General features: G+C 49.6%; 2 protein-coding genes across 2 annotated transcripts in view; both read left to right on the plus strand.

Annotated features, from left to right (window-relative positions):
• UBTD2 (ubiquitin domain containing 2) overlaps positions 1–4,969 on the plus strand; it is a 43,424-nt gene extending 38,455 nt beyond the window's left edge. The window contains exon 3 of the mRNA XM_074552009.1: positions 4,401–4,969. Coding sequence (XP_074408110.1) covers positions 4,401–4,798 — 398 coding nt within the window. The 3' untranslated portion in view covers positions 4,799–4,969. The remainder of the gene's footprint in view (positions 1–4,400) is intronic.
• An 11,293-nt stretch (positions 4,970–16,262) lies between these two features.
• Positions 16,263–27,894, plus strand: part of STK10 (serine/threonine kinase 10) — a 41,122-nt gene continuing 29,490 nt past the window's right edge. The window contains exon 1 of the mRNA XM_074552057.1: positions 16,263–16,544. Within this exon, the coding sequence (XP_074408158.1) occupies positions 16,389–16,544 (156 nt within the window). The 5' untranslated portion in view covers positions 16,263–16,388. The remainder of the gene's footprint in view (positions 16,545–27,894) is intronic.

The following is a 27,894-nucleotide window of genomic DNA, read 5'->3' on the forward strand; positions in this document are numbered from 1 at the left end:
AGACAGTCTCCTTAAATTAGCTGAGTCTCACTGCACTGCTACATTCTGGGTTGTGTTGTCTTAATTTCTCTTCCTGCAGCAAATCTGGCTGAGAAATGGGAAAAATAAAATGGAAATCTGCTCAGTTCTTAAGTTTTGGGTGTTTCTGAGCAATGCTCCTCAAAATTGCTCTAAAACCTAAAGTAGGAAGAACTTTCTGAATAGAAAACAAGAATTTTCCTGCTTTTCCTGAAGAGAATGGTGTGCAAATTAAGGAGATGTCAAAATGTCATTTCAAATACATTAAAACTTTTCATGTTTTCAGGTGAGTGTGACCATATTTGCTTGATTTAATAACTCCTGCAAAATTTGCCCTTCCTGTCATTGAGGGCTCTTAAATTGTTGCTCCTGCAGGAGGATAAGTGAATCCAAACTCTGAACAGGTTAGGGATGGAAGCAATGTTTTAACCAGTCTTTTTTAGTGTTTTCCCATCCAAATCCAGTGAAATATCCTCATAATCTTCATAAAACAAAGTTTTTGTGGCTGGCAAAGCAATTAATTTCAAAATGTTCCCGTTCCCTTATGCTTGATGATCACATCTGCTTATTTTTCCCTCTGAAATTCTCAAGCTGTCTCCTACCTGGATAACAACCAACAAGAAGCTCTGCCTTGGATCCTTCCAGAATCCCTCACTCTCCAAGCCCCTGTTAGTTCTGAAATATTAAAATAATCCCATCTGCTGTTGTTTTTTTTGCATTGTCTGCCCCACTTCCTTCCTTCCTGCTGCTTTCCTCCCAGAACCTGCCCCTTCCAGAGGTTTCTTGGGATGATCCAGCAGTGAAAACTCCAGTCCTTGGGGCTTTGGCATCTCAACCTCTCTCTGGTTTGGGGAAGGAAATGAGGTTCACTTGGGATGTGGGGTGCTTGTTCCCTGCAGCTCTGAGCATCCCTGCTGCCTAAGGGACAGAAAAACCTAAAAAAATATTTATTTCTCTCTTGTTTTCAACTCTCCCATGAAAACTTTATGGTCTTTTAGTGCCCCTTCCAGCTAAATGTGGTGCAAGCTGCTGTATCCTGCAGGAAGGATCAGGAATTTGATTTTCAGTTAGAACAGCAATGTTAGGAAGTGTTCTCTAGTTGGGTTATTTGATTTCCTGTGATTTTCAGTTAGAACAGCAATGATGTGCTCTCCAGTTGGGATATTTGATTTTTTTTTGTGTGATTTTTAGTTAGGACATCAATTTTAGGACATGTTCTCTAGTTGAGATGTTTGATTTTTTGTGATTTTCAGTTAGAATATCAATTTTAAGATGTGTTCTCTAGTTGGGGTATTTGTGATTTTCACTTAGAACAGCAATGCTAGGAAGTGTTCTCTAGTTGGGATATTTGTGATTTTCAGTTAGAACATCAATTTTAGGACATGTTTGATTTCTTGTGATTTTCAGTTAGAAACAGCAATGTTGGGATGTTTGGGGATTGGGACAGGGGACATTTCCACCAGGATGAATGGAAGACTGGGATTACTGGTGAGGTTCATAACCTGTTCTTACATTAATAACCTGTTCTTACATTAATAACCTGTTCTTACATTAACTATTTGGTAAAAACCATTTCTCAGTCTGGGATGGGCCTGTGGTGTTTTATTGGCAAGAGCTTTCCTCTGCTGTGTCTCTTTCTATTTATTTATTTTTTTTAGCTGCAGACCTCCAAGTTAGCTGCTGTTTGAGAGGATTTGTTTTAATATTGCTTATCTGATGATGATTAAGGAATCCAGTGTTTATAGCATCAGCTTTGACCCATGTTAGTTCAGCTGGGCAGCCAGATAAATGATGAAGGAATTCCTCAGCAAGCTCCCCATGTTATTTAAAATTAACTCTTTGAGGAGCTCTTCTAAAGCTGATGCACTCTTTTAAAAGAAATGGATTTTGAGGAAATTTTAGATGCTTTAGCTACATTGAAAGGCAATTGAGGTTTGGATTTTGGCTTGGTTTTAGCAGCAAATTTGTTTCTATGTCTGGAATTTAGTCCTGTGATATTTAGCAAATAGATAAGGAGTGAAATGAACGTTGTAAAACAAAACTGAGGTGTGGGAACTCCAGGCTTGGGTCAGTAAATGGCACAGAACCATAAAAGGGTTTGGGTCCAGCACAGCTTTGATAAAAGTTGGTTTGCTTTGAAATTCATTAGTGGTAAAACACTGTAATGAGTTGATGTAATTAGATCATTTTATTTCCTTTTGTTTTGTTCTCTGATAAATCTCAGGGCACAGATGCCTGTACAAACAGAAAGCCTAAACCATTGATCTTTTGAATGATTTCCTCTGTGTGTTCTTGCAAACACAAATAATCCTTAAAAAAGAGGATTTCTGTCCAAAAGACTTCCAGAAGAAGATGTTGCTGTTACACTGGGCTGGGTAACACCACATATCCCTGAGTCAGGATTTTATATTGGGGTCATTTTGCTGATCAAATAGGAAAGTTTAAGACAACTCAGTGTCAGCATGAAAAAAAACTCCAAATAAAAAAACCCCTTTAATTTCTAAGGAAGCACTTGGCTCTTGTGTGCAGAACAGTCCAAGAGGTTTTTAATATTCTGTGGCTCAAGGACTTGGCTCCTCTTCAAGCATTCCCAGCTCCACAAGGATGGGGAATTTGGTGAGTGACTGTGCCCCTCTAGGGGCAGAAATGTGGAAATTGGTTCTACAGGTGAATTCAGACCAGGGCAGAGAAGTTTTAACCACAGTGAGAAGGGATTCCTGCTTTTGGGATGCAGCTTCCTCAGTTTCCCAGGCTCTGCTTTCAGCCTTCTCTGCCTTGAATTGTTAAAATGTGCTGCTGCTTTTCTAGAGTGACACTGGAAATCTATTTTAAAAAGTAAAATCTTTATTTTATGAAGTTACACTGCGAAAAACTCAGCCTGTATTTTGTAATTCAGCATGTGGTAGAATTCCTGAGCACCCAGGTTATCCAGATGATCCTAAGGGAGTTCAGGGAAATAAAAATCACACCAGGGTTTGAATGTGGGCTCAGAGGTGCTGTGGAAACCCAAAATCCGTGCTGGGTGTTGTTCTGTGGTGCTGATGGAGCCACAGACCTGGGTGGCCGTGTTTGTTTGTTTGTCCTGGCAGTGCTCACTAAAACACCAGGCCTGCAAGAACCATCCCAGCAGTTTGGGGATGTTTGAGAGGTTACAAAATCCTCCTTTCACGGGGCCCTCCTGCATTTTCACAGCTCGGGCTCAGCCTGCTGGAATTGCTCCAAGTGGCATTTTTGTGTCCTGAGCCTTGGCCCTGCTGCAGAAATGAGAGATGGGAGCACATCCTCATCCCTCCTGCCTGCCTGGGGACTTTATCCTGGGTTATCTGGGCTGTTTGGCTTTTAGGGGCTGCTTGCTTTTATCTCAATACCCCAAGTTTCAAACAAGGTGGGGGATTTATGATTTTTGTCTTTATGCAAACAAAGTCAGGCATTGATGATTTTTGTCTTTATGCCAACAAAGTCAGGCATTGATCATTTTTGTCTGGTCCTTTAAAGCCTGAATTTTCCAACCTCACCTCTGGGGTGGTTGAAGAGCAGGGTAAAACTTCCCAGAGTGACCAGTGCGGTGTGAAATGTGCAGTGAGGAATTCTCACTCTTACCCAGAGTGACAGAGTGACCCCTGCAGTGTGAGATGTGACAAAAATTCCCACTCATTCCTAGAGTGACCACTGCAGTGTGAAACATGCCAAGCATTCCCAGAGTGACCAGTGCAGTGTGAGATCTGCCAGTGAGATGTGCAGTGTGGAATTCCCACTCATTCCTAGAGTGACCACTACAGTGTGAGATGTGCCAACAATTCCCAGAGTGACCCCTGCAGTGTGACATGTGCAGTGTGGAATTCCCACTAATTTCCAGAGTGACAGAGTGACCCCTGCAGTGTGAGATGTACCAGCAATTCCCAGAGTGACCACTGCAATGTGAAACATGCCAGGAATTCCCAGAGTGACCAGTGCAGTGTGAAATGTGCAGTGTGGAATTCCCACTCATTCCCAGAGTGACAGAGTGACCCCTGCAGTGTGAGATGTGCCAGTGAAATGTGCAGTGTGGAATTCCCACTCATTCCTAGAGTGACCACTGCAGTGTAAAATGGGCCAGGAATTCCCACTCATTCCCAGAGTGACAGAGTGACCCCTGCAGTGTGAGATGTGCCAGGAATTCCTGCTCATTCCCAGAGTGACCAGTGCAGTGTGAGATGTGCCAGCAATTCCCAGAGTGACCAGTGCAGTGTGACATGTGCAGTGTGGAATTCCCACTCATTCCCAGAGTGACAGAGTGACCCCTGCAGTGTGAGATGTACCAGCAATTCCCAGAGTGACCCCTGCAGTGTGACATGTGCCATGTGCCAGCAGTCCCCACTCACTCTCCCCTTTCTCTCCCCAAGGTGCTCTTACCGAGTGTTACGATGAACTGGGCAACCGCTACCAGCTGCCCGTCTACTGCCTCGCCCCTCCCATCAACATGATCGAGGAGAAGGGTGACCTGGAGACTCTGGACATCCCCGAGCCCCCTCCCAACTCGGGGCACGAGTGCCAGCTGCGCCTGCGCCTGTCCACGGGCAAGGACCTGCGGCTGCTGGTGCGCAGCATGGACACCGTGTACCACATGAAGCGGCGGCTGCACGCCGTGGAGGGAGTGGAGCCGGGCAGCCAGCGCTGGTTCTTCTCTGGGAGACCCCTGGCAGACAAAATGAAACTGGAGGAGCTGAAAATCCCAAAGGATTACGTGGTGCAAGTCATTGTGAGCCAGCCCTTAGCAAATCCCACCCCGGTGGAGAACTGAGCGCTGCTCTCGTTTGGTTCTTCTCTGCTGCGTCTCTGCTCTGGGGTTTGGTTTTGCTGCCCTCTCTTCTTTTTTTGGGGTTGTGCTGCTCGTGGATGGGTTGCAAGGAATGACCAGCAAAAAAAAAAAAAAAAATTCCATCTGTGATGGAGATCTGCAAAAATGTACAAATGTGACCTGGCCTCTGGGGTTTGCCCGATCTCGTATTGAACACGACAGCAACGGGGCAGGGCAAAGGAAGGGAAGGGAGAAGAGGGAGGGAAGGGATTGTTCTTCATTCATGCAGATATGTCATGGTCCTGGAACTGTCAGTGGTGTCCTGATCCACGAGGCTGCAGCAACAGAGAGCACTTTTATTTAAAAACCCAACTTGAGACGGAATCAATGTTTCCAGTTGCTATCAGCAGCACACACAGTTCCTGCAGGAAGGAGCTCACGGGGATCCCGGGCTCTGAGGAGGCACAGCCAGCCCTGGGCAGTGCAGCTGGGCTGGGCTTTGCTCTCTGGCGGCTCCTGGTGCTGCTCAAAGGCAGCGATTGTACATTCCAAGGTGGCAGTGCAGCCCTGTGCCACTGCCCCAGGCAATAACAGCCCTGGCTGCTCTGTACTGTAACTCACCTGCTCCAGCCCTGCCTCAGCCCCAGCTCCTGCCCCGTGGGCACCTGAGGCTGTGCCTGCTGTCCTCAGATGCCCGAGGCTGTGCTGGGTGAGTGCTGCTCTGTGATCACAGCACACCTGGGCCAGGTGATCCTGCTCTCCCTGGATTGCAGCTCCCCCAGAGGCCTCCAGGCTTGGACGTGCTGAGGAAGCAGCAGCAGCTCCCAGCTCTTGGGGTGTCCCTGGGAGCCAGCCCTGGAGCTGGGGGCTCTCCAGGGCAGCCTGGTGGCCTCAGCAGCACAGGGAGTGTCCCCAGGCAGTGCTGGCCCTGCAGCAGGTGACAAACCCTTCTCACAGACCACACTGGGCTCGTGGGGTGCAGTTTGTGCCCCACTGGAGCTGCTCTGCACCCCTGCCTTTGCTGGAGATCAAGGCCCTGCTCTTTTAATCATCATTTTTCTGTTTGCTTGGGGTTTAAGCCATCATTGAAATGACTTCTTCCAAAGTCAAACGTGCTCTTAATATGGGAATAGCAAATTATTTCTTTTCCTGGTTTCTGTCTTCCCTCTGTGAATTGAGTGAAGCTGAGGGATTCCCTTGACAATTTTAAACTTCTGCTCCTTCTGTAATTCCATAGAAATCAAATTTCTGGCACCCAGAAACTCCAAGGGAGTTCTTGTACCAGGGAGATCCCAGCAGGTGGAAGCAGAATTTCATTGATGGTTGGGAAACAGAGCCACGTTTTCTTTGCATTTCCCACCCCACCCCACTACAGCTTTTTCTTGGTCCTCATTTTCTATCAAACCTGAGGGTTCCTGACAGCTCCACTGGCCCCACTTGGCCCAGGATGCCTGAAATGCAGAGCTGGAGGAAGGAAAACGAGCTCCCTGTTCTCATAATCACCAAAGTGACTTGCTTTGCTTTTCTTTTTTATTTTTTTTTTCCTTTATTTTTAAAGGTGAAAGTGAGCTGATCAATACTAACCTAGAACAAGTTTTCTATTGTGGAGTTTTTTTAAAGCAGATTTGATTTACTGTACTTGAGGTTTTTTGCAGCCAAATCTTTTGCATTCCAGGGGAGGGGGAAATATTTGCTACATAAACAAGTCAAAAAAATCTCTCTTGGGTTTTCTCTGGGCAAAGGATGGGCTCATGCCAGGAAGACACTACTTGTCTTATAAGGCATAATTTATATGTCTGGATAAATGCTCTTTGTGGTGTCATTTCCCTGCAGCCCCTCTGGAAAAGGGGGAAAATTCTGATGGATTAAGGAGGAGCAAACCTGGAGCTGTGAACACTAAAACACCACTTTTTTTTTTTTTTAATTTTTCTACGATCCTTTTTTAATATTATTTTTTTCTATTTTCATTCAGGCAGTTTGTCACCAGGTGCTGGTTTTGAGCTGTTGGGGCTGGGATTGCTCCTTCCTTGCCCCCTGTGAGCTGGAAAAGGCTCAGTTTGTGTCGCTGTTCCACAGGATCATGGTTTATATTCATTGCTTTTATGGCAGGGAGGAAAGGTGATGCTCTGAAGGCCGCGTTGTGAGTGGGTTCTGAGTAGAACAGAGATTTTGTTCATGAAAATTCTCTTTAACAGCCTCCCCCTCCTTAATCACATATCAAAACCTGAAAGAATTCAATGGTGAAATGCTTTTAGAGGTGACAGTGAAGAGTTTGACCCTCTCTGTATAAAGTGGCAGCCCTACTGAGCACACACCCTCCAGAAACGCAATTTTACAGGGTTTCTATTAGGAAAGAACTTTAAAATCTCAAAATACCTGTTAAAAATATCAGCAACAAGCTCTAAAGGCACATGGCTGACAGGGCCACGGATAGAACTGGAAATTGCGACACAACAGAGAACATTTGTGTCTCAAATGATTGAGTTTGCCCTAAAAGTTGGGTTTTGGTGCAGATTCCAGTGCAGGGGGGAGGGCTGAGAGTGTGGGGTGAGTTTTGGTGCAGAGGGGGAAATTTATTTGAGTGGCTGAAGTGGCGCTGAGCAGGGGCTCTGCTGTGGGGGCTGCTGGGGAGGGGATGGAGAATCCCAGGGGAGGATTGAGAACTCTTGGAGAGGATTGAGAATCCCAGGAGAGGATTTAGAATCCCAGGAAAGGATGGAGAATCCCAGGAGGGGATGGAGAATCCCAGGAAGGGATGGAGAGCCCCAGGAAATTATGGAGAGCCTCAGGAGAGGGTGGAGAATCCCAGGAGAGGATTGAAAATCTCAGGAGAGGATTGAGAATCCCAGGAGGGGATGGAGAATCCCAGGAGAGGATGGAGAACCTCAGGAGATGATTGAGAACCCCAGGAGAGGATTTAGAATCCCAGGAGAGGATTGAGAACCCTAGGAGAGGATTTAGAATCCCAGGAGAGGATGGAGAGACCCTGGAGAGGATTGAGAATCCCAGAGAGGATGGAGAACTGATCAGGGGCTCTCCTGTGGGGGCTGCTGGGGAGAGGATGGAGAATCCCAGGAAGGGATGGAGAGCCCCAGGAAATGATGGAGAATCCCAGGGGAGGATAGAGAACTCCTGGAGAGGATGGAAAATCCCAGGAGGGGATGGAGAACCCCAGGAGGGGATGGAGAGCCCCTGGATTGCAGCAGGAGGGTGCTGGCAGCGTGTCCTGGCTGGGTTTGGCCCCTGGGTGCTGTCCCCACCCTCAGGCCCTGGGGTGTAAATGCTGTGACAGAATTTTAACGCACACGACACAAGCGAGGAGGAATCAATTTGGGATTTTTAAATTCCCCCCCTCTCAGCCCTCTGTGCCGTTCCTGCTCAGCTCTGATGCCAGGAGAGCCTTTTTTGACACAGCTCCGATTTTTCTACTCTTTCTTGTCACTTCTGCCCGAGCCAGAAGTGAGGACCCAGTGAAAGTCACACTCCTGAGAGGCACAAACCCCTGAGCCTGCCGGGCCAGGGAGCCCCAAAAAGCCCCAGGTGTGCTGCAGCTCCATCTGGGGCACTGCAGAAGGATGCTCAGGGTCTTCTTCCCCACCCCAGTGACAGCTGCTCCTTCAGAGCCCCCCAAATGTGTTTTTGGGGTTCCCCACACCAAACACAGCTTGGGATCCATTTTCTGAAAGTTTTGCTTCTCTGGAGCTGGGGAGGAGTTTGGAAAATGAATTGTTGGTGTGGTAAGTTGGGTTTTTAATAGACACCTTAATTTTGGGGTGTAACAACACCAAAAAAAACCTCAGCCCAGGAGCAACCAAACCAAGCCCAGCTTTTCTTTGCCTTCCACAGAAAGTTTGGGAAGGAAAGAGGGAATCTTTGGAGCAACTGTGCATAATGTTTGGTGAAGGTCAATGATAACTTGATAAAATATTGCTGTAGTGTGATGTGCTTCTGCATATATATCCATTGCTAGTAAATAATGTAAAATCTTTTTTTTTTTTCTTGGAAAGTATTAAAACTACAAAAATACTCTTTGTTACAATGGTGGGATGCTTTTAGCCATGGAGTTCTGGAAGCATTTTTGCTGTGTAGGTGTTGACAAAGTGAATGCTGAACGTTTCTCCATGTCTGTGATGCTTCAGAAATGGAAGGGGCATTTCTGGCTCTGGAGCTCTCTCTTTTCCAAACTTTTCCATGTTCCTGTACAGACATCTGAGACCCTGCACCTTATGCAGAGAATGTTTACATTTAAAAAAAAAAAAAGGAATTTTTCTTTTTTTTTTGGCTTTTTCCCTGTGCTGCTCAGATCCTGTTACTTTGAAATGAAAGTAGTCTCTGTTAGAAAAAGGGGCTTTTTTTAAATTTTTTTTTTTTTGCCCTTCCCTGTAATCAAATCCCTCCTGGATTGTGGCTGGAAGCTCTGGGACAGCTGGGACTTTTCTGGAGTGGGATTAGAGGTGCTTGAGAAAGGTGTTTTTAACAACCCCTGCCTTGGCTGTGGGGATGAGCTTTGGAAAGCAGCAAACCCAGCTCCAAACCCCCTGGATGTGAGGCTGCCTTGCAGATTCCCTGGGAAGCCTCGGGGATGGAATTCCCAGCATCCACATTTGTGTTTCCTCCCCAGATGATGAATGTCCTGCTGTTCCCTCTGCAGCCACAAACACTTGTGGTGGTTTGGATGCACAAATCTGCTCCAGGATTTCCCTTCCCAGGAGTTGTTTGGGATTGCTGTGGGTGCCTCTCCTCTCCCAATCCCACCCGTGGGGATGGACTTGGAGCTCTCCTTCACTGAGCCTACAGCAGGCAGGCAGCTGGAAAACGAGATATTTTAACCAAAAGGCTCCTTAAAGTGGACTTTGAGACTTTAACCCAACGTGTCTGCTGGATTTTCCATGGAAAATTTGTCCCGACCCTCGGAGCAGGGGGTGGGTCCAGGGGAACTCTGGATTTGTACATTTTCCACATGAAGACCACTCAGCCAGAGCCATGGGGCAAAGAGACAACTTCAGATCCTGACTCCTGCCTTAAAACCTCTCGTTCATCCTGAGCTCCAGAAATTCCTGCACCTGCTCACTCCCAGGTCCCTTTTTGTTTCCGTCAGGAAATCGGAACCTGCTCCGAAGGCTGGGGACAACTCAAGGCAATGGAAAACAAAAGGAACCGGAGCTGGTGGCTTTATGAAAACAACAAACTGGTCTTGGCTTAAAACCCCTATTTGTGCCTCTCAAGTCCAGGGAATGTTTCAAAAGAGGTGGATTTGAGCAGCGGCGGCCAGGACTGCGCTGGTGGCACTTGGTGACACCTGGTGGCACTTGGTGACACTTTGCTCCCGTGTGCTCTGAGCAAGGACTGGGCTCTGAGTCCTCTCTGCCTCATGGGAATGGCTTTCAAAGATGGCTGGTACCATCAAATTTGTACTTCTTGAATAAATACCTTCATTTTTATGGTAAGAGCCCTGCTGTGTGTTTGTGTGTGGGGTTTGGGGTGGTGTTCATGGGGCTCCAGGATGAGGGGAGAGATGAGAACTGACTTCATGTCTCAGAAGGCTGATTTATTGTTTTATTATATATATTATATTAAAAGAAAGTTATATATTAAAACTGTACTAAAAGAATAGATGAAAGGATTTCATCAGAAGGAGTAGAAAGGAGTGATAATAAAATATTGTGACTGACCAGAGAGTCTGAGACAGCTGGGCTGTGATTGGCCATTAATTAAAAACAACCACACGAGACCAATCACAGATGCACCTGTTGCATTCCACAGCAGCAGATAATCAATGTTTACATTTCATTTCTGACGCCTCTCAGCTTCTCAGGAGAAAAGATCCCAACAAAAGGATTTTTTATAAAATATGTCTGTGCCAGGGATTGGGGTTCCTGTTCCTGGGATCTGCTGCTGCTTTGGGATTCCAGGGATTGGCTCTTCCTTTCCCCTCTAACTTCCAGGAACACCTTTAGAATCAAATATTGGTGTCAAACACATTTTTTAATATTTTCCTCCTCACTGCTCAGGGAAGAATTCCAGAATTCCAATTTTATCCTGCTTTGAGCACCAGGTAACTTCCAAAGTGCTTTATGGGTTTTGATCTGGTGCTTTATTAACACCTCACAGGTTGTCTCCAGGCTGATAAATTATTTCTTATCTTGGGCAAGATCTTTTACTGCTGAGAGCAAACCACCCTGAATTTTCAGTGGAAACACTGTGCAAATTTCCTGTGTTTATAACAAAACAAAACAAAATTATTTTTTCCCCCTGCATTTAAAAAATAAGAATAATCCTGGCCCTGCCACACCTTAAGAAATACACTCAGTGTTCTTTTTCCTCCTGGAATTTCCTCAGTGGGGCTTTTGGCTGGGAGCTGCAATTCTCCAATTTCTCCATTACCTCTGGTAGCCCTAAGGGACAGGTTTTAATGTGAATTTGGGTGTGTGACAATGTTTTATCTCGCAGACAAGGTGTGAAATCCGTGGAGAATGCAGGGCCTGGAGATGTGCCCGGCTCTGGGGATCAGCTCCTTGCTGAACAAAAATAATGGATCTGGGTAATTGTCCTGTAATTACATTGCCTGACACTTTGTCTTAATTCAGGTCAACACTTTTATAGTCTTGATTAACTACTAGAGGTATCAGAGGAGTAGGAATCATTCTTTGTAGGGCACAGCTAAATAGTTCCATTTTTTTAAATAAAATTCAAGAAATAAAGCTAATTTCACTGTAGAATTTGGGATCTGAGTTTCAAACAAACAAAGGTGTGATTTTCTTGGAAATTTTCCCTTTACAGATGTAAAAATACATAATTTTTATTCCTTTTATATGGGAGTTTGTTCATATAGTGTCTTTAATTTAGCAACATTGCTTTTTCTAATAGATATTTATAAAACACAAGGTGCAAAGGCTTTGCACCTTTACAATTTTCTTGTAAAGAAAATTTGTATTTTTCTTTAATTTATCCATATTCCTTTTTTTAAGGGAATATGGGTTAATTAAAGAAAATTTAATTTAATTTACGCATAATATTAAAATAAAGAAAAATAAATTTAATTTTCAATAGTAAATAAATAATTATAATTATATATCATTAAAAATTATTATATAATAATATATATAATTATAGAATATATAAATATAGAATATATATCTATATAAATATAGAATATAATAATATTCTATATACTTATAAAATATAAATAATTTATAATTTTCTTTAATTTAGCCATATTCCCTAAAAAAAGGGGGAATATGGATAAATTAAAGATAACTATAAATTATGCAGCCTTTCTATAAAATCACAGGATGCTGTGGGTTGGAGGGCACCTTAAAGAGCCTCTTGGATTCAGGAGGAATCAGTTCCAGCTGATGGCCTGGGGCTCATCCCGAGCACTCCCAGCTCCCCGAGCGCCTCCCTGGAGAGGAGCTGCAGATGTTGGGGTGATGCACAACATCTGGACTGGGCAGTGCTGGAGGAGCCTCCCCAGCCTTCGAACCAGGCAGCACCAACAGGATTTGGTGATTTTTGCATTTCCTCATTTCAGGAGATGCTGGGAGGGCTCAGAGCTGCCCAGAGGATGAGGAGGGGTTTGGTACCTGCCAGGGCTGAGGCACAGCCACCTCCAGCAAATAACTGCAGAGGAGACTCTGGGTAAAGAGGAGAATTATCTTATCATTAATTGTATTTTTATTAAAAACAGTGACCCAGGGACCTGGCAGCAGACAGGAGGACAGGTGAGGTGATGTCCCCCAGTTCCTGCAGCAGGTGGGGATGCTCTGTTCAGGACAGACCAAATCCTGATTTCCTGCCTGGGAGGAGCACGTGGAGCACCGAGCCCTGCTCACATCCAGACAATGAACGGGACCTCCTGCTTCCCCCAGCGTCAGGAAATGCCAGAATCCTGCTGCTTCCTGCCGTGGAGCCTCAGCTGCTGCTGCTGCTGCTTTGGGATGGGCTGGAGAGCCACGGACACCAGCCAGGCTCCAGAGCTGCTGCCAGGGAGCCATGGAGGGGTTTGGGGTGGAAAGGGGCTTAAAGCTCTTCTCACTGCATCTCCTGCCATGGCAGGGACACCTTGCACTGTGCCAGGGGGCACTGCCAGGGATCCAGGGGCAGCCTCAGCTGTGCCAGGACCTGCCCACCCTCACAGGGAACAATTCCTTCCCCAAACCCCATCTAAATCTCCTTTCTGGCACTGTGAGGCCATTCCCAGTATCCTGTCCCTCCATCCCTTGTAAATCCTCTCTCTCCATCCTTCCTGCAGCTCCCTCAGGAAGGTCACAGTTGACACCCTGAAGCTCCTCCTGTCCAGGTGAACAACCCCAGCTCTGCCAGCAGAGCTGCCCCATCCCTCTGCTCATACTGGAACTCTCCTTTGACAGTTCCTTTCCCATCCCTCCCATTCCATGGTTGGCTTCTCCCCCTACTCCCCAACCCCACAGGGGACACCCCAAATGTTGATCCTGGGCCAGTCACCCCAAATGTTGATCCTGAGCAGAGCTGCAGCTCATCCCCAACACCAAAGCTGAGCTTTAGGGGTAACCCTGGCTTTACCACCCCTCTCCCTCCCCACAGCATTCCTGATCCTTCTTCAGGTTGGTCCCATCCTGGAGAAAGCAATAAACCTTCCCCTGAGCAGAGCAGGGAGCTCTCAGCATCTCCTGCACGAAGCTGAGAGCAATAATAATTAGCAGGATTTATTTCATTTGAAATGCCCACTGCTCCCAGCCAGGCTGCACAGGCAATTAACAGCCCGGAACAGACACGAGATGCTGCTCAGAATTCATGGACAGCATTAATGAGATGATTTATGATTTCTGCCCAGAGAAACTGTGCAGGTGCTCATTGCTGTCTGCCTGTCCTCTCTTCCTGTCTTCTTCTCCCACCCCACCACTGGAGAGAAAAAAATACTTTTTCAACCAGCGAGAAACACTCGATAAAACCCCACATTTTTTTTTCAAGGTGTCACTTTTAACAATTATTTTAAGTCTTCTTTAATCTCCTCCAGGGCAGTGCAGAGGAAGAACCCAACCAGCTCCAGAATTTCAAACTCCCCCAAGTGTGAACGCAGAGGACAAAAACTGCCCATGCTAAAAAAATAATAAATAAATAAATCTGCAGCTTGGGCTGATTCTGCCACCCTTAAATCTCTGCCAGTGGGAGAAACCTGTGGGAAAATAAATCATTTGGGCTGGAACACCTTGAAAATATCTTCAAATATATTGAAGAACTGCAGCATGAGGTGGGGAAGCACTGAAACGGACACAGAGCTGTGTCTGAAACCTTTCTGGGGAATTGCCAAGCCCTGAATTAACCAAGCTGCTGGCTAATTAATATTACAGAGTGCTGTAATGTTGTTGGAACATCCAAAGTGCAATGTTTGTAGTGTCACTGATGCCTGGTTTTAAATCCCAGGTGATGCAGAGTCCTGTGTGTCCCTTCCCAAAACATCACACAGAGCATCTGAGGGTTTTAATGCCAATCTCGTTTTTTTAGGAGCATTTTTTCAAACACCTGAGCCTGCCAGGGAGCCCCAAAAAAGCCCCAGGTGTGATTGTGGCTGGAAGCTCTGGGACAGCTTGGACTTTTCTTGAAGGTGATTCTTTCAATGAACATCTGGGAGCTGGAAATATTCAGCCAGGTTTTTGGGATTTCTTTTAAAAAAAGCAAGGATGGGGAAAGATTAGAATGAGATTAGAACTCGTGAGACGTCACTAAAATCAGATATTCTGAAAGAGGGAGCCCGTGCTGAGTTTTGCTGGGATTTTCCTTCAGGATGGAGCGTGGAACCCCCCCTGTCCCAGTGCCCCGGGCTGCGCGCTGGGACCGGGATTTGGGGCAAAACCCGCGCGGTTCGGGTCCGTGCGGGGCAGAGCGATGGCTCCGGCTGCACCGCCGGGGGGGTCCCCTAGGTGTCCCCATTCCATTCGGGATTCCAGCCGGTTTATGTCCCCATTCCAACGGGATTCCAGCCGGTTTATGTCCCCATTCCAACGGGATTCCAGCCGGTTTATGTCCCCATTCCAACGGGATTGCCAGCCGCCTTTCCAGAGGGAATGTCCCCATTCCATTCGGGATTCCAGCCGGTTTATGTCCCCATTCCAACGGGATTCCAGCCGGTTTATGTCCCTATTCCAGCGGGATTCCAGCCGGTTTATGTCCCCATTCCAACGGGATTTCAGCCGGTTTATGTCCCCATTCCAACGGGATTCCAGCTGGCTTTCCATGTCCCCATTCCAACGGGATTCCAGCCGGTTTATGTCCCTATTCCAGCGGGATTCCAGCCGGTTTGTGTCCCCATTCCAACGGGATTCCAGCCGGTTTATGTCCCCATTCCAACGGGATTCCAGCTGGGTTTCCATGTCCCCATTCCAACGGGATTCCAGCCGGTTTGTGTCCCCATTCCATCCGGGATTCCAGCCGGTTTATGTCCCCATTCCATCCGGGATTCCAGCCGGTTTATGTCCCCATTCCATTCGGGATTCCAGCCGGCTCTCCAGAGGCTTTGAGCCGCCTCCACGGGGAGGATGCGATGTCCCAGCGGACACCGCCTGGTCCCATTCCCGAAGGAGCCGCGGTGCGGGGTCCCCGCAATTCCCGGAGGCTGGAATCGCCGGGTCCGGCTGTTATCCCGGGCCAGGGGGAGCGGCATCGCGGCTCTGCTGCCCGGGCACGGCGGGATCCGGGTTTCCCGTGCGGGGCCGGGCCGGGCAGGGGGCATCGCTCCTCCTTCCCTGCCCGTCTGAGCCGGGGTTGGCTTTCCTTGGCTCGGGATTGCATCCCCAGGCTGGCTCCGCGGAGGGGCCGAATCGAGCCGGGCTGGGCCATGGCGCGATGCACCGGGACGGGCAGAACGGGGCCGGGCCGTACCCAGGCTGAGCCATGCCAAGACGACTGGGCAGAGCCTACCCGAGCTGAGCCGTGCGGGTCAGGACGGACCTTGACCAGGCTGGGCAGTGCCGGGCTGGGGCAGAGCCGCGCCCAGGCTGAACCGTGCCCGGTATGAGCCGTGACAGTCTGGGCCGTGCCATACCCGGACCGTGCCCTGTCTGTGCCGTACCCAGACCGAGCCGAGCCGTGCGGGGTGGTGCCCAGTCTGGACCGTGCCCTGTCTGTGCCATACCCAGACCGAGCCGAGCCGTGCGGGGTGGTGCCATGTCTGGACCGCGCCCTGTCTGTGCCATAGCCAGGCCGAGCCGTGCCGTGCCCTGTCTGTGCCGTGCCATACCCGGACCGTGCCCTGTCTGTGCCATACCCAGGCCGAGCCGTGCCGTGCCCTGTCTGTGCCGTGCCATACCCGGACCGTGCCCTGTCTGTGCCGCGCCATACCCAGGCCGAGCCGTGCCGTGCCCTGTCTGTACCGTGCCCAGACCGAGCCGGGCCGTGCGGGGCGGTGCCGGCCGGGCGGGCGGAGGGCTCTGCCGCCCAATGGCTCGGCCGCGGGCAGCCCAGCCCAGCCCAGCAGGTGGAGCGGCTCCGGCTCCATGTGCGCGGCTGGAGGCGGCCCCGGTGCCGGTCCCGCCTCGCCACTCCCCGGGCGCGCAGCGAGCGAGCGGCTCCGTCCTGCCGGGGCGGCGGCTTCGCGGCTCCGGGGCCGCTCTCCGCGATGGCTTTCGCCAATTTCCGTCGCATCCTGCGCCTCTCCGCCTTCGAGAAGCGCCGCTCCAGGGAATACGAGCACGTCCGCCGCGACCTGGACCCCGGCGAGGTGTGGGAGGTGGTGGGCGAGCTGGGAGATGGAGCCTTCGGCAAAGTCTACAAGGTGAGAGCTCCGAGGGCTCCGGGAGCAGCCGCGGGGCCGCCGCCGGGGCTCGGAGCGGCTCCGGCACGGCGGGGCCGGCTCCGCATCCCGTTAGCCGGGATGGGCACGGCTGGGCTGGGCTGGGATCGCAGCGCTCCGGGGAGGAAAGGGAAAGGAGGGTGAAAAGCTTCCTGCTTTTTTTATTTCTTGCCTTTTTTTACTTTTTTTTTAAACTTATTTTTTGTGAGTTTTGGGGTGTTTTTTGGGTTTTTTTTTTTGTTTCTTTTTTTGTTTTGTTTTCGGTTTTTTGTTTTGTTTTGGTTTTGGTTTCTTTTTGTTGTTGTTGTTTTTGAGGTTTTTTATTTTATTTTTGGGGGGTTTTTTTGGTTTTTTTGTGGCCCCGAATCGCCCCGTTTTCCGAGCGATGCTTTTGCGAGCAGCCCCCGGCGCTCCCTGCCGAGCCCGCCGGTGCAATGAATGGAGGGAGGGAGGGAGGTTTCTTGGAAGTCGGCGCTTCCAGCGCTGTCTCCAAGCTTTCCGAGCCCCCGGGGCTGACAGGGGATTTGTATCCCGGCCGCTGCTGCCGGCAGGAAAAGCTCGGGAGGCCCGAGAGGAGCCGGCTCCGTGCTGTGAATGTTTAACCCCGGCTTTAGGGACGGGGGTTTGCAGGAGCAAAGATCCCCCGGACTTTGCTCTCCAAAGCAGCGCTGTCCCTGCTGTGTCCTGCCAGGGGATGGGTTTGGGGTGCAGGAGCAGCCCCGGGACCCGCAGGACCCTGGACACACCTGTGTGACAGGAGGTGGCAATGGGAATCGCCTCTCGGGCGGCCGGCCTGGGTGGCCTCGTTAGATCACCTGAGAACGTATTGCCTTTGGAAAAATGAGAAATAAACAGGCCAGGAAGGGAGGCAGGTGACTGCGGGTCAGGACGAGGGGATTTGGTGTTTATTCCTTGTATCTATCACGGTATTTGACAGAAACTCCAAAAAACTGAGTGCTAAATACCCATTTTTAGTGAAGGATCCTATCTTCTAAAAAACCACAATTCCTAAAAATGATATTTAAATCCCTTCTCCATTTATCCTTCTGAAAGCAGCATCAGTAGAAATTCTGTTGCCATTCTGCTCTGTGAGGTGCATTGGAGACACATTTGTGTGTAGCAACACTCACTCGTGGATGATTCCGTGCTTTTATTTGCTCAAGTTTCTCAAACAGTGACAGGAACCAGGTAAACAGTGTAAAATAACTTCAGTGGCCTCTGAGAGAAAGGAAAATTTAAATAATTATTTAAATGCTTTCTATTTAAAACATGTATAATGTACCCAAAGTAGGTGACTTAGAGAATAAAGCTGCTTTAGAGGTGGCTGGTTTGGTTTTTAGCCTGAATACCTCAGTTATTAACCCCAACCTCACAAGAAAAGCATTGTCAGTGTGACTTTATTACTGAAGGTAAAGAATGTCAGCCTGTCAGGCAATAACAGCTCATCCCCAGCTCTTTTCATCCCCATTTTGACACAAATGAGAATGAAAATGTCCCAGTGGACACCGTGTGTTTACAACCAGAAGTTGGAAACCTTCTGGAATATTCAAGCAAATTTTTGCTTTTGTGGAGTTTTAACCCTCTAAGGCAGGGTGAGGTTTAACATCGTGCCAGAAATCAAAGGGTTACTTTATTGTATTTAGCAACATTTCACTTCTCCATTGCTTTGATGTCTTCTCCACCTGTTCTCCATTCCATCTGGCAAAAGGTCGTGGCTGGATTTTGAATTCTCATCCAAGAGTTTGTTCATTTAAAAACCCCAAATTATTTGGGGGTGCTGTGCTATAAACCTTATTTTAGGATCATAAATCCTTATTTTATGATGATTAACAATCCTTATGAATCCTTATTTTAGGATTAATAACCAGAGACACATTTTCCCTTCACCTAAAGTTTTTTTGTTGTTGTCTCCTTTTGTTTTTTTTATATCTGGGGTGGGGATGAGTGTGAGGTGGGATGTGAAAGAAGGGGTTTGCTCTCTTGTGCTGCTCACATGCCGAAAAATCAGCTGAATAACCCACCAAAAATTGCATAATAACCCACCAAAAATTGCAGAATAACCCACCAAAACCCCAGCAGCTGAATAACCCACTCATGCTCCAGGACAGCGGAGGCACCCAAAATTCAGTGAACACCTTAAATCATTCTCTAGACCCTGAAATCAATTTAATTTTCCCACTAAAGGCACTGCCTGGAGCGAGGCTGTGTGTCTGCAGGGCCCCGAGGTTTCCAGGATGTTGGAGTGAGTTCCTGCCCATTTTCCAGCCCTTTTCCACGCCCGGAAGCGTGGGGAGGTGACGGAATCCTGAGCTGCATCCTGCCCCGTGTGCCATCTGCTGTGTCCCCTTGGAAAGGGCTGAGCAGGGCTTTGTTCTCTGGGCACTCAGACCTGGCACAGGCTGAGGTGTGGAGAGATGGAAACACAGGCTGGGTTTGGGAGGATTTGGGTTTATGAGGCTGGGTGTGAGCAGGGCTCGGGGATTTGGGGTATTCCTGCCCTGTGGGATCCTGTCTGGAGCTCACACAAAGCTGAGCTGGCTTCTCACAGTGTTTCCAAAAGTAGGACAGGCTGCATTTAAATACTCATTAATTAAAAAGAATGAAATTTATAGTGGAGTCTGGATCCTACGCGGCAGACCTAAAAAGCCTGCGGCCAGCAGAAACTGGGCCTGGGATTTCCCTGTTTTTATAGAAAGTCTTTCTGCAGCAAAAGAGGATCTGCCTGCATGAGGAACCAGTTGAACAGAGGGCAATGAAGCTGAAAAATAGGAGGGGGTGGGGAGGAAATGTTCCTTTCTAGCTCCTATTCTGTGAATGCCGTGGCCTTGGCAAGGCCAGGGGTGCACTGAGGACAGGGTGGCAGCCCAAAGGTGACCAAGCTTTGGCACCACCTCATCCAAAGCTTGTTAAATGGGTGATCCTAAATCCATTGGATGCTGTGGTCAGTGGGTGCCAGCCTGGGAAGGCTCCAGCCCACCCAGGGTTGGGGTCTGTAAAAGTTCCTCACTCAGACCCTTCCCAAGCTGCCTTAGAAGAAAAACAGAGTTACTTTCCTGGAAAGACACCTAAAATACTGCTTGTAAACCCCGAGGATCTGTGCTGCCACTTCAGAAAAGAAAAAAGCAGAGTTACGTTCCTGGAAAGACACCTAAAATACCACTTATAAACCCCGAGGATCTGTGTTGCCACTTCAGAAAAGAAAAGAAAAAAGCAGAGTTATTCTCCTGGAGAAACACCCAAGGCAGCACCCATAAACCAGAGGATCTGTGCTGGCACTCCAGAGCTGGCATCGTTGGAGGCACAGGTGGCAGTGGCAACCCCTGGGGCTCTCAGGGAAGATGCTCAGGGTGGAACCAGCAGTGCAGGAGCCCCTGCATCTCCTCTCAGCCCTGCAAACCGAGCATTCCCTGCCCTGTTAATGCCCCCAGGAAGGGATGCCCATGTGGGCATGGACAGCTCCTGGCTGGCAGGGGCTCCTCTGGCTGCTGGGGTATGGCCTGAGCCCCCCTGCCTTTGCCTGGGGATGGTTTTGGTGCCAGAGCCCCCTGCCTTTCCCTGGGGATGGTTTTGGTGCCTGAGCCCCCCTGCCTTTGCCTGGGGATGGTTTTGGTGCTCCTGTGCCGCGCTATCTGCCCTGCCCAGCGCTGCCCATGGGGACAGTGGCTCCGATAAGGCAGGGTGGGGACAGGCTGCCCTGGGGGGTTATTCACTGCATCCCTGCAAATCGCCTGCACACAGCTCCATCCCCGCTCAGCAGCGCCGCTTTTGTGCCCTGGGTGTCCTCTCCCCTCCAAAACAAGGCGAGTTTGGGTTATCTGATGTGCTGAGCGCTATCGGTGCTGTGCATGCTGCAGGCTGGAAATGTGGCTTTGAAAAGAGGGTCATGAAAGGCTGATTGTTGGGTGGTGCAGCTGCAGCAGCAGCACTGGGGCTGTTTGTGGGCACCAGGGTGGCCCTGGCACCACAGACCCCCCTGCTCATCACCCCAGGCTGCAGCACTCATGGCTGGCTCAGTGATCCAGGCTCAGCTCTTGGTTTGATCCATAAGGGAGCAGGGCTAGGTGGGATTTTGGGAAGGAATTGTTCCCAGAGCAGCTGTGGCTGTCCCTGGATCCCTGGCAGTGCCCAAGGGACACCTGGCTAGGGCTTGAAGCCATCTGGGATAGTGCATGGTGTCCTTGCCCAGGGCAACAAAATGAGCTTTAAGGTCCCTTCCAGCCCAAATCGTTCTGTGATTCTGCACTTTAATTCCTGGAAAGGGTGTCACAGAGATGTTAATCTGCCGAGTTAACTTTGAAAAAGAAAAGGGAAGGAAAACAGAAACAGGGGAAGTTTGAGCTGATTGGCCACAAAAAATGTAAGATCAGATCATGATCTTGTCCTTTAGAACTGCTGAAGGGTTTGCTTAAAATCTTTTTGCTTGGGAAGGAGGAATGGGAAGGTTTAACACTGTTAAACCTGGCTGAACTCTAAACCTGATTTTCACTTGCAGCTGATGGAACGTGGGATGCTGTATCCCTGCTCTGTGCCTGTCTCTGTGTGACAGGGGACAGGGACAGCTCTCCATGGCCTAAATATTTGGGCAATGACTTCAGTGGCACAGCCCAGATCCTGGCAGTGCTGCTGCCATGAGAGCTCAGATCAGCCTTTCACCCTCTGCACGTGGCAATTGCTGCCCAGAGAAACTCCTCCCTGATTTTGTAAATGTTTTGTCTCCTGAGAATCCCATTTCCTTGGAGAAAATGTTATTTTTTCTGTCCGTGGGGCGCTGCTGTAGATGTGGGGTTCTCAGGTGTCTGGGTGTCCCCAGGGGGTGGCTGTGCTGTGTCCCCATGCCCTGGCACTGCCAGCCTGGCCCAGCCTGAGTGCACAGGGAGCAGAGATGGAGCAGGAGAGGCAGGACACGCTGTGCTGCCGTGGGAAAGGAGGGGGCAGCTCCCCAAGGGCAGGCTCTGGATGTGCCACCCCGGGCTGGGGCTGGACGGGGCAGCGTGTCCCTGGCACAGAGCACAGCCAGGGCTCTGTTCCTGCTGCAGCTGCTCCCTCTGCTTCTCTCTGGCTGGGGAAAAGCCCCTCGGTGCCACCTCCCTCCCAGGCAGCACGGGGACCTTGTGTGACAGTGCTCACAAGGGTTCTTGGATGAGGGAAGAAATGAGGATCTGATTCCATGTTTCAGAAGGCTGATTTATTATTTTATGATATTTATTACATTAAAACTATACTAAAAGAATAGAAGAAAAGGTTTCATCAGAAGGCTGGCTAAGAATAGAATAGCAAAGCATGCTCACAAAGGTTTGCGGCTTGGGCTTTGTGTCCGAGCCAGCTGACTGTGATTGGCCATTAATTACAAACAACCACACGAGACCTGTTGCATTCCACAGCAGCAGATAACCATTGTTTACATTTTGTTCCTGAGGCCTCTCAGCTTCTCAGGAGATAAAACCCTGAGGAAGGGATTTTTCATAAAAGTTGTCTGTGACGACCTTGCTGGCATTTCTCACCTCCTGTGCCCAGGGCTCGAGTCTTGATTTGCTCTCTGTGGTGTCTGGGGAGGTGGCACAGGAGGAGAAGGAGGAGGCTGTGCCCATCAGCTGCTCTTGGTTCTCCCCACAGCTGGCTCTGCTGCTCCTGCCCTGTATTCCTGCTGCCAAGGGCAGTGCCAGCAGTGCTGGGCAACGCTGGGCACGGGGAAGAGCTGAGTATTGTATTGCCCTGCCAGGGCCTTGCTGAGCTGGTGCTTTCCAGCCCAGTGAGGGAGGGCTGCCAGTGCCAGCCCTGCCAGTGCCAGCCCAAACCCCTTCCTTGGGTGTCTCAGCCATCCAGCCCCTGCTCCCACAGCCCTCTGTGCACCAAGCTTGGAGCAGGGAGTTGCTAGGAGACTCAGAGCTGCCTGAAAGGCTTTTTGCCCTCTATTTTTTAATTATTTTCCCAATGTTGTGGTGTTGTCTGCATGCAGACAGGGCCAGGAATGCTCCCTTGGAGCACAGTGCTCTTCCAGGACTGGTGATTTGAAGGATGCTTGGGGCTGTCAGCTATTAGGCATGAGAAAATTCACTTTGATTTGAGAAATGAGGGGTCAGCTGCTGAATGATTACTTATGTTTATGACATTTGGATGGAAGGGAAAAACTCAAAATTCCTTTTTTGATGCACAGAAGGTTGTAGGTGCAACAGGAAACATTTGATAAATAATGTTTACTAATTTGTTCTAATGAACAACAAATATTGCAGAATCACTGCAATCAGAATCTTTTATCCGTGCTGTAAATCCATCCATTTTCATTAGAATAAATTAAGAGCAAAATTGGGCATTGTCGCTTTTTTATTTTAGGCTGAAGATGCTGGGTCAGGGTGGAACTTTTCTCTCCCCAAGCCTGTTTATTTGCATGGCCCAGGAGCTGTGCTGCTTTCTGTGGGTGTTCCAGCAGCCCCAGCCCCCTGTCTGTGCCTCTGTGGCCTTTGGGTGCAAGCTCTGGAACATCACGTGCAGCTCTCTGGGCTTCTCCTCTCTGCCCCCTTTGCTGAGGGCCAGCAGAGGTGTTTGTGCTGAGCTTTGGTCACACTTTTGTTTGGCAGAGCTGCCCAGGGGCTGTGGCTGGAGCTGAGCTCTCTGCTGGGGCTGCTTTCCTGCCCTCAGCTTCTATAACCAAAGGAAGGCATTTCTGCTTTTCAGTGTTTTTTTTTATTTAACGGTTTTTGGGGTGTTTCATAAACCACTTCCCCTTCCCTCTTGCTGAAATGTTGCCACAGCTGCCAGAGCAGCAGGGCTGGGGCTGGGCTGGGCCTGTGCTAGGCCTGGGCCTGGGCTGTGCTGCTGTGCCCTGGCCAGGGGTCACCTGCTGCTCTTTGGTGGCACCAGGGCCTGAATCCAGCATTTCAACAAAACCCCAAATAGGATTCTTTATGGTTCTAGGGTGCCGGATAGGCTTGGAAGCCATGGAATGGTTTGGGATGGAAGGGACCTTAAAGCTCATCTCATTCCACCCCTGCCATGGCAGGGACACCTCCCACTGTCCCAAGTGGCTCCAAGCCTCATCCAACCTGGCCTTGGGCACTGCCAGGGATGCGGGGGCAGCCACAGCTGTGCCTGGGCCTGCCCACCCTCGCAGGGAACAATTCCTTCCCAAAATCCCACCTAATCCTGTCATTGTGAAGCCATTCCCTGTGCTCCATCACTCCCATTCCTGAGGAACAGTCCCTCTATTTTTATTTTTTTTTTGTGGCCCTTCAGGCACTGGAAGGCCCCAAAGTTTCACTCCTCCAGTTAGAGCGGCCCCAACTTTCCCAGCCTGTCTCCATTCCAGCTCCCATTGATTATCTGACAGCACCATGAGCACTGACTCAAGCCTGGCCATTCTGTGTTTGTTTATTGATGCAGGGAGGTTCATCAGGAGGCAATTAACCATGATGTAATCCCTGGGAACGATGTGAGGGAGCAGGGGTGGGGTGGGGCAGGCCCAGCTGTCACCCCACAATTGAGCATCCCTGGTTCCTCCAGGCTCCTCCTGGGGCTCCGACCTGGTGACATCTGCAGCATCAGCTCTCCTGGCATGGGGACAAGGAAGGGAGGAAAAGCTGACACAGAAATTTGGTGGCATGGCACCTGTGGGGATGACCCCGTGGCCTGGGGGCTGCAAAGGAGCTGAATGAGGCCCTTGGGAAGCTCTCAGTTCTGCTTTTTGTGCCAGTGAGAGTTCAGAGAGGGTTTTCCTCTGCCTCACCTAGAAACTGGCCGTGCTGAACCCTCCAGCCTTCCCCTCATGGGTTCTTGCAGGGCTTAAAATAGTTCCTGTGTTTGTCACGCTGGGATTTCACAATAGCTGCGGGGTGAGTCACGGGCAGAGGCCAAAGAGCCACTTCTGTCACCTGGGCAGGCACCTCTCAGCCCTGGGATCCACAAAACCCAGCAGAACTTTCCCTCTGATGAGCAATCCTGCTCATTCCCTGTCTCCTGGCATTCCAGGGATTGGGCAGCACCCCCTGTGCCCCAGGGCTCTCAGGGAGATCCTTTCCCTGGTTCCTGGTCCTCTCTCTCAGTTTACTGAGTAACTTTTATGTGACATTTGTGGAATGCATATTCCAGCCCTGCCCCTGCACTGACCTGTCACCATTGGCTTGCTCAGGGCCTGCTGGTGGCCATGAGGGGATTTTGGGGTTGAAATGACTGTAATGAACCCCCTGGAGCTCAGTAGCACCTCCTGGGCACTGTGCTGGCAGCTCTCTGCTTGGGTTTTTTATTTTTGGCACCCTAAGGACAAATTGTCTGTGGGATTGAAATGTCCAGGAGTGGAGGAGCTAAAGATGGAACTGGCATCCAGCAGCCTCAAGCTGCACCAAGGGTTGGATATTAGGTTGGACAGGCGGGATATCAGGAAAAAGTTTTTTACAGAAAGAGTGATAAAGTTCTGGAATGGCTGCCCAGGGCGGTGGTGGAGTCCCCATCCCTGAATGTGTTTAACAAAGCCTGGATGTGGCACTGGGTGCCAGGGTTTAGCTGAGGTGTTGGGGCTGGGTTGGACTGGGTGATCTTGAAGCTCTCTTCCAACCCAGTGATTCTGTGTGTGATTGTGTGAATTCTGTGTGTGATTCCATGTGTGATTCTCTGATTCTGTGTAATTCTATGCGTGGATTCTGTGTGTGAATTCTGTGAGTGATTCTGTGAATTCTCTGTGTGCATTCTGTGAATTCTGTGAATTCTGTGTGTGATTCCCTGTGAATTCTGTGAGTGATTCTGTGAATTCTGTGTGATTCTCTGAATTGTGTGTGAGTTCTGTGTGTGATTCTGTGTGTGATTCTGTGGATTCTCTGTGTGATTCTGTGGATTCTCTGTGTGATTCTCTGTGAATTCTGTGTGTGATTCTCTGTGAATTCTGTGTGTGATTCTGTGCATTCTGTGTGTGATTCTGTGAATCCTGTTGACCCCCTGTCCAGCCCAGCTCTCATGACGTAGGGATGCAGAGGTGCCTCTGTCCTGGCCCCTGCCCCCAGGCAGGCACGGGGGGCTCCCAGCTGCTCCCCAGGGATGCAGCCATAGCAGTGAGCCAGGCCAGGCTGGGCTGTGGTCCCTGCCCAGCCCAGCCCCCTGCCCTGCTCCCGGCTCTCCCCAGGTGCTGCAGGGCCCCAGCATCCTGCAGGGGCTGGGCTGGCAGGGCCCCTCCGCTGGGAGCGCAGCTCCAGGGGAAGCCCCACCTCTTCTCACAATATTTACTTCCCCTGCTTGGAGCTCTCCCAGCTCTGCGAGTGCAGAGCAAACACAGTGGGGCACTTGTGGCTCCTGTTTGGAAGGGCTGAGCCTCTCCCCGTGCTCCTTCCACGTTTCCCCCTGCCCTGCCCTGTGTGTGAGAGCCTCTGCTGCTGCCTGGGTGAGAACCCAGCTGGGCTGAGCTAAAGAAACCCCCTAATTTCTCCTGAAAGCAGCAGGAGCTGCTGGCCTGAGCGTGGGCAGGGAGCCCAGATGGAAATGGATTTGTCCCCTGTGTGAGGACAGGGCTGTCCCTGCCAGCTCCTGGAATGCAGCAACGCTTCAAAACACAGCGCAGATCCCTCATGTTCCTCCCTCTGCTGAATGATTTGCCCAATATTCCTTCCTGCCCTGCCCAGCTGTCCCTTGGTGCGTGTGACAGTGTCACCCAAGCTGTATGAAGCTGTTCAGGGGGGTTTGTGGCGTTTGCAGCAGGGATTTTTCCTCCTGTGAGCTCCCCTGAGGGTTTTCCAAACACAGAGATGGAAACTGCAGAGTGGGGAGAAAGGTCATGAGCTGAGCTTTGTGACCGTGCTCACAGGGGTTCTTGGATGAGGGAAGAGATGAGGATCTGACTCCAGGTTTCAGAAGGCTGATTTATTATTTTATTATATATATTACATTAAACTATACTAAAAGAATAGAAGAAAGGATTTCATCAGAAGGCTGGCTAGAATAGAATAGCAAAGAATAGAAGAAAAGAATAGCAAAGAATGATCACAAAGGTTTGTGGCTCTGTTCTCTGTCTGAGCCAGCTGACTGTGATTGGCCATTAATTAGAAACAACCACATGAGCCCAATCCCAGATGCACCTGTTGCATTCCACAGCAGCAGATAATCAATGTTTACATTTTGTTCCTGAGGCCTCTCAGCTTCTCAGGAGGAAAAATCCTAAAGAAAGGATTTTTCATAAAAGATGTCTGTGACAAAGCTTGGCCAGCTCCTCCAGGGATTCCATCCACAGTGGGAATTGTTCCCCTGGGGGAGAGGGGAGGAAAAGGGGGGAGGAGGTGGAATTGTGGGGAGCAGTGGGGGAGCTGCTGACTCAGTGAGCTGCTGGGAATGTCTGGATGCTCCTGAGTCAGCAGCTCCTGTCTCACCCCTCTGCCACGAGTGACACATCTCCTGCTGCTGCTGGGCTGTGGATTTTACAAATTTTACACAATCACTGAGGTTGGAAAAGGCTTTCAACATCATCAGATCCAGGCTGTGCCCCATCCCCACCAAGTGCCACCTCCAGCCCTTTTTTGGGATACTCCAGGGATGGGGATCCAACCCTCCCTGGGCAGTGCCAGTGCCTGAGCCCCCTTTCCATGGGGAAATTCCTGCTGTGCCCACCCTGAGCTGCCCTGGCCCAGCCTGAGCCATTCCCTCTCCTCCTGTCCCTGTTCCCTGGGAGCAGAGTGCCATCCCCACCTGGCTGCACCCTCAGATAGATGTTGGTTGGATTATCTGCATACTCAGGATTTCTAGTAATTCACCTGTGGTATCATCAGAGAGCTTCTACACTTTGAGGTTTCCTTGCTTCCTTTTTTCTCCCCGTGCTACAAACAACAGGCTGCATCTCCTTCCCTCAAAGTTTCCCTCTCCCTGTGATGGGAAGTGGTTTGGCTTTGGAGCCTGGAGGGAGGAAGGAGGACCCAGGCACTCTGTGGGCAGCTTTGGGAAGCAGAAATGCCCCTGCAAGTTCCCTCCTGGTGGGATGGCTGGGGCCAGCCAAGCTGAGCAGGAACTGGAGCTCTTAAATTGACAGGAACCATCCGTGGAATGGGCAGTGTTAAAAGCCTCCTACACTTTAGAGCATTTTGTGGCAGATATTTCTGAGTTGCTGTGCACATTTCAATCCCAATGCTTGGCTTGCTGGGCTGTGAGCACACACACTGACAGCTCAGCTTGCCATCAACATAAAATAAAATAAATGGACTCAATAAATGGAGGTTTTCATCAACATCAATAAAAAGGGAGTTTTCAACATAGCAGAGGGCAAATTTTTATATTGATAAATTAATTAATTTATCAATATATTGTGATAATATGTTGATAAATATATTTATCACAATATGTTGTGATAAATATTATAAATGTTAAACAC

Source organism: Zonotrichia albicollis, chromosome 15 (assembly GCF_047830755.1).
Source record: "Zonotrichia albicollis isolate bZonAlb1 chromosome 15, bZonAlb1.hap1, whole genome shotgun sequence".
Classification (NCBI taxonomy): Eukaryota; Metazoa; Chordata; class Aves; order Passeriformes; family Passerellidae; genus Zonotrichia; species Zonotrichia albicollis.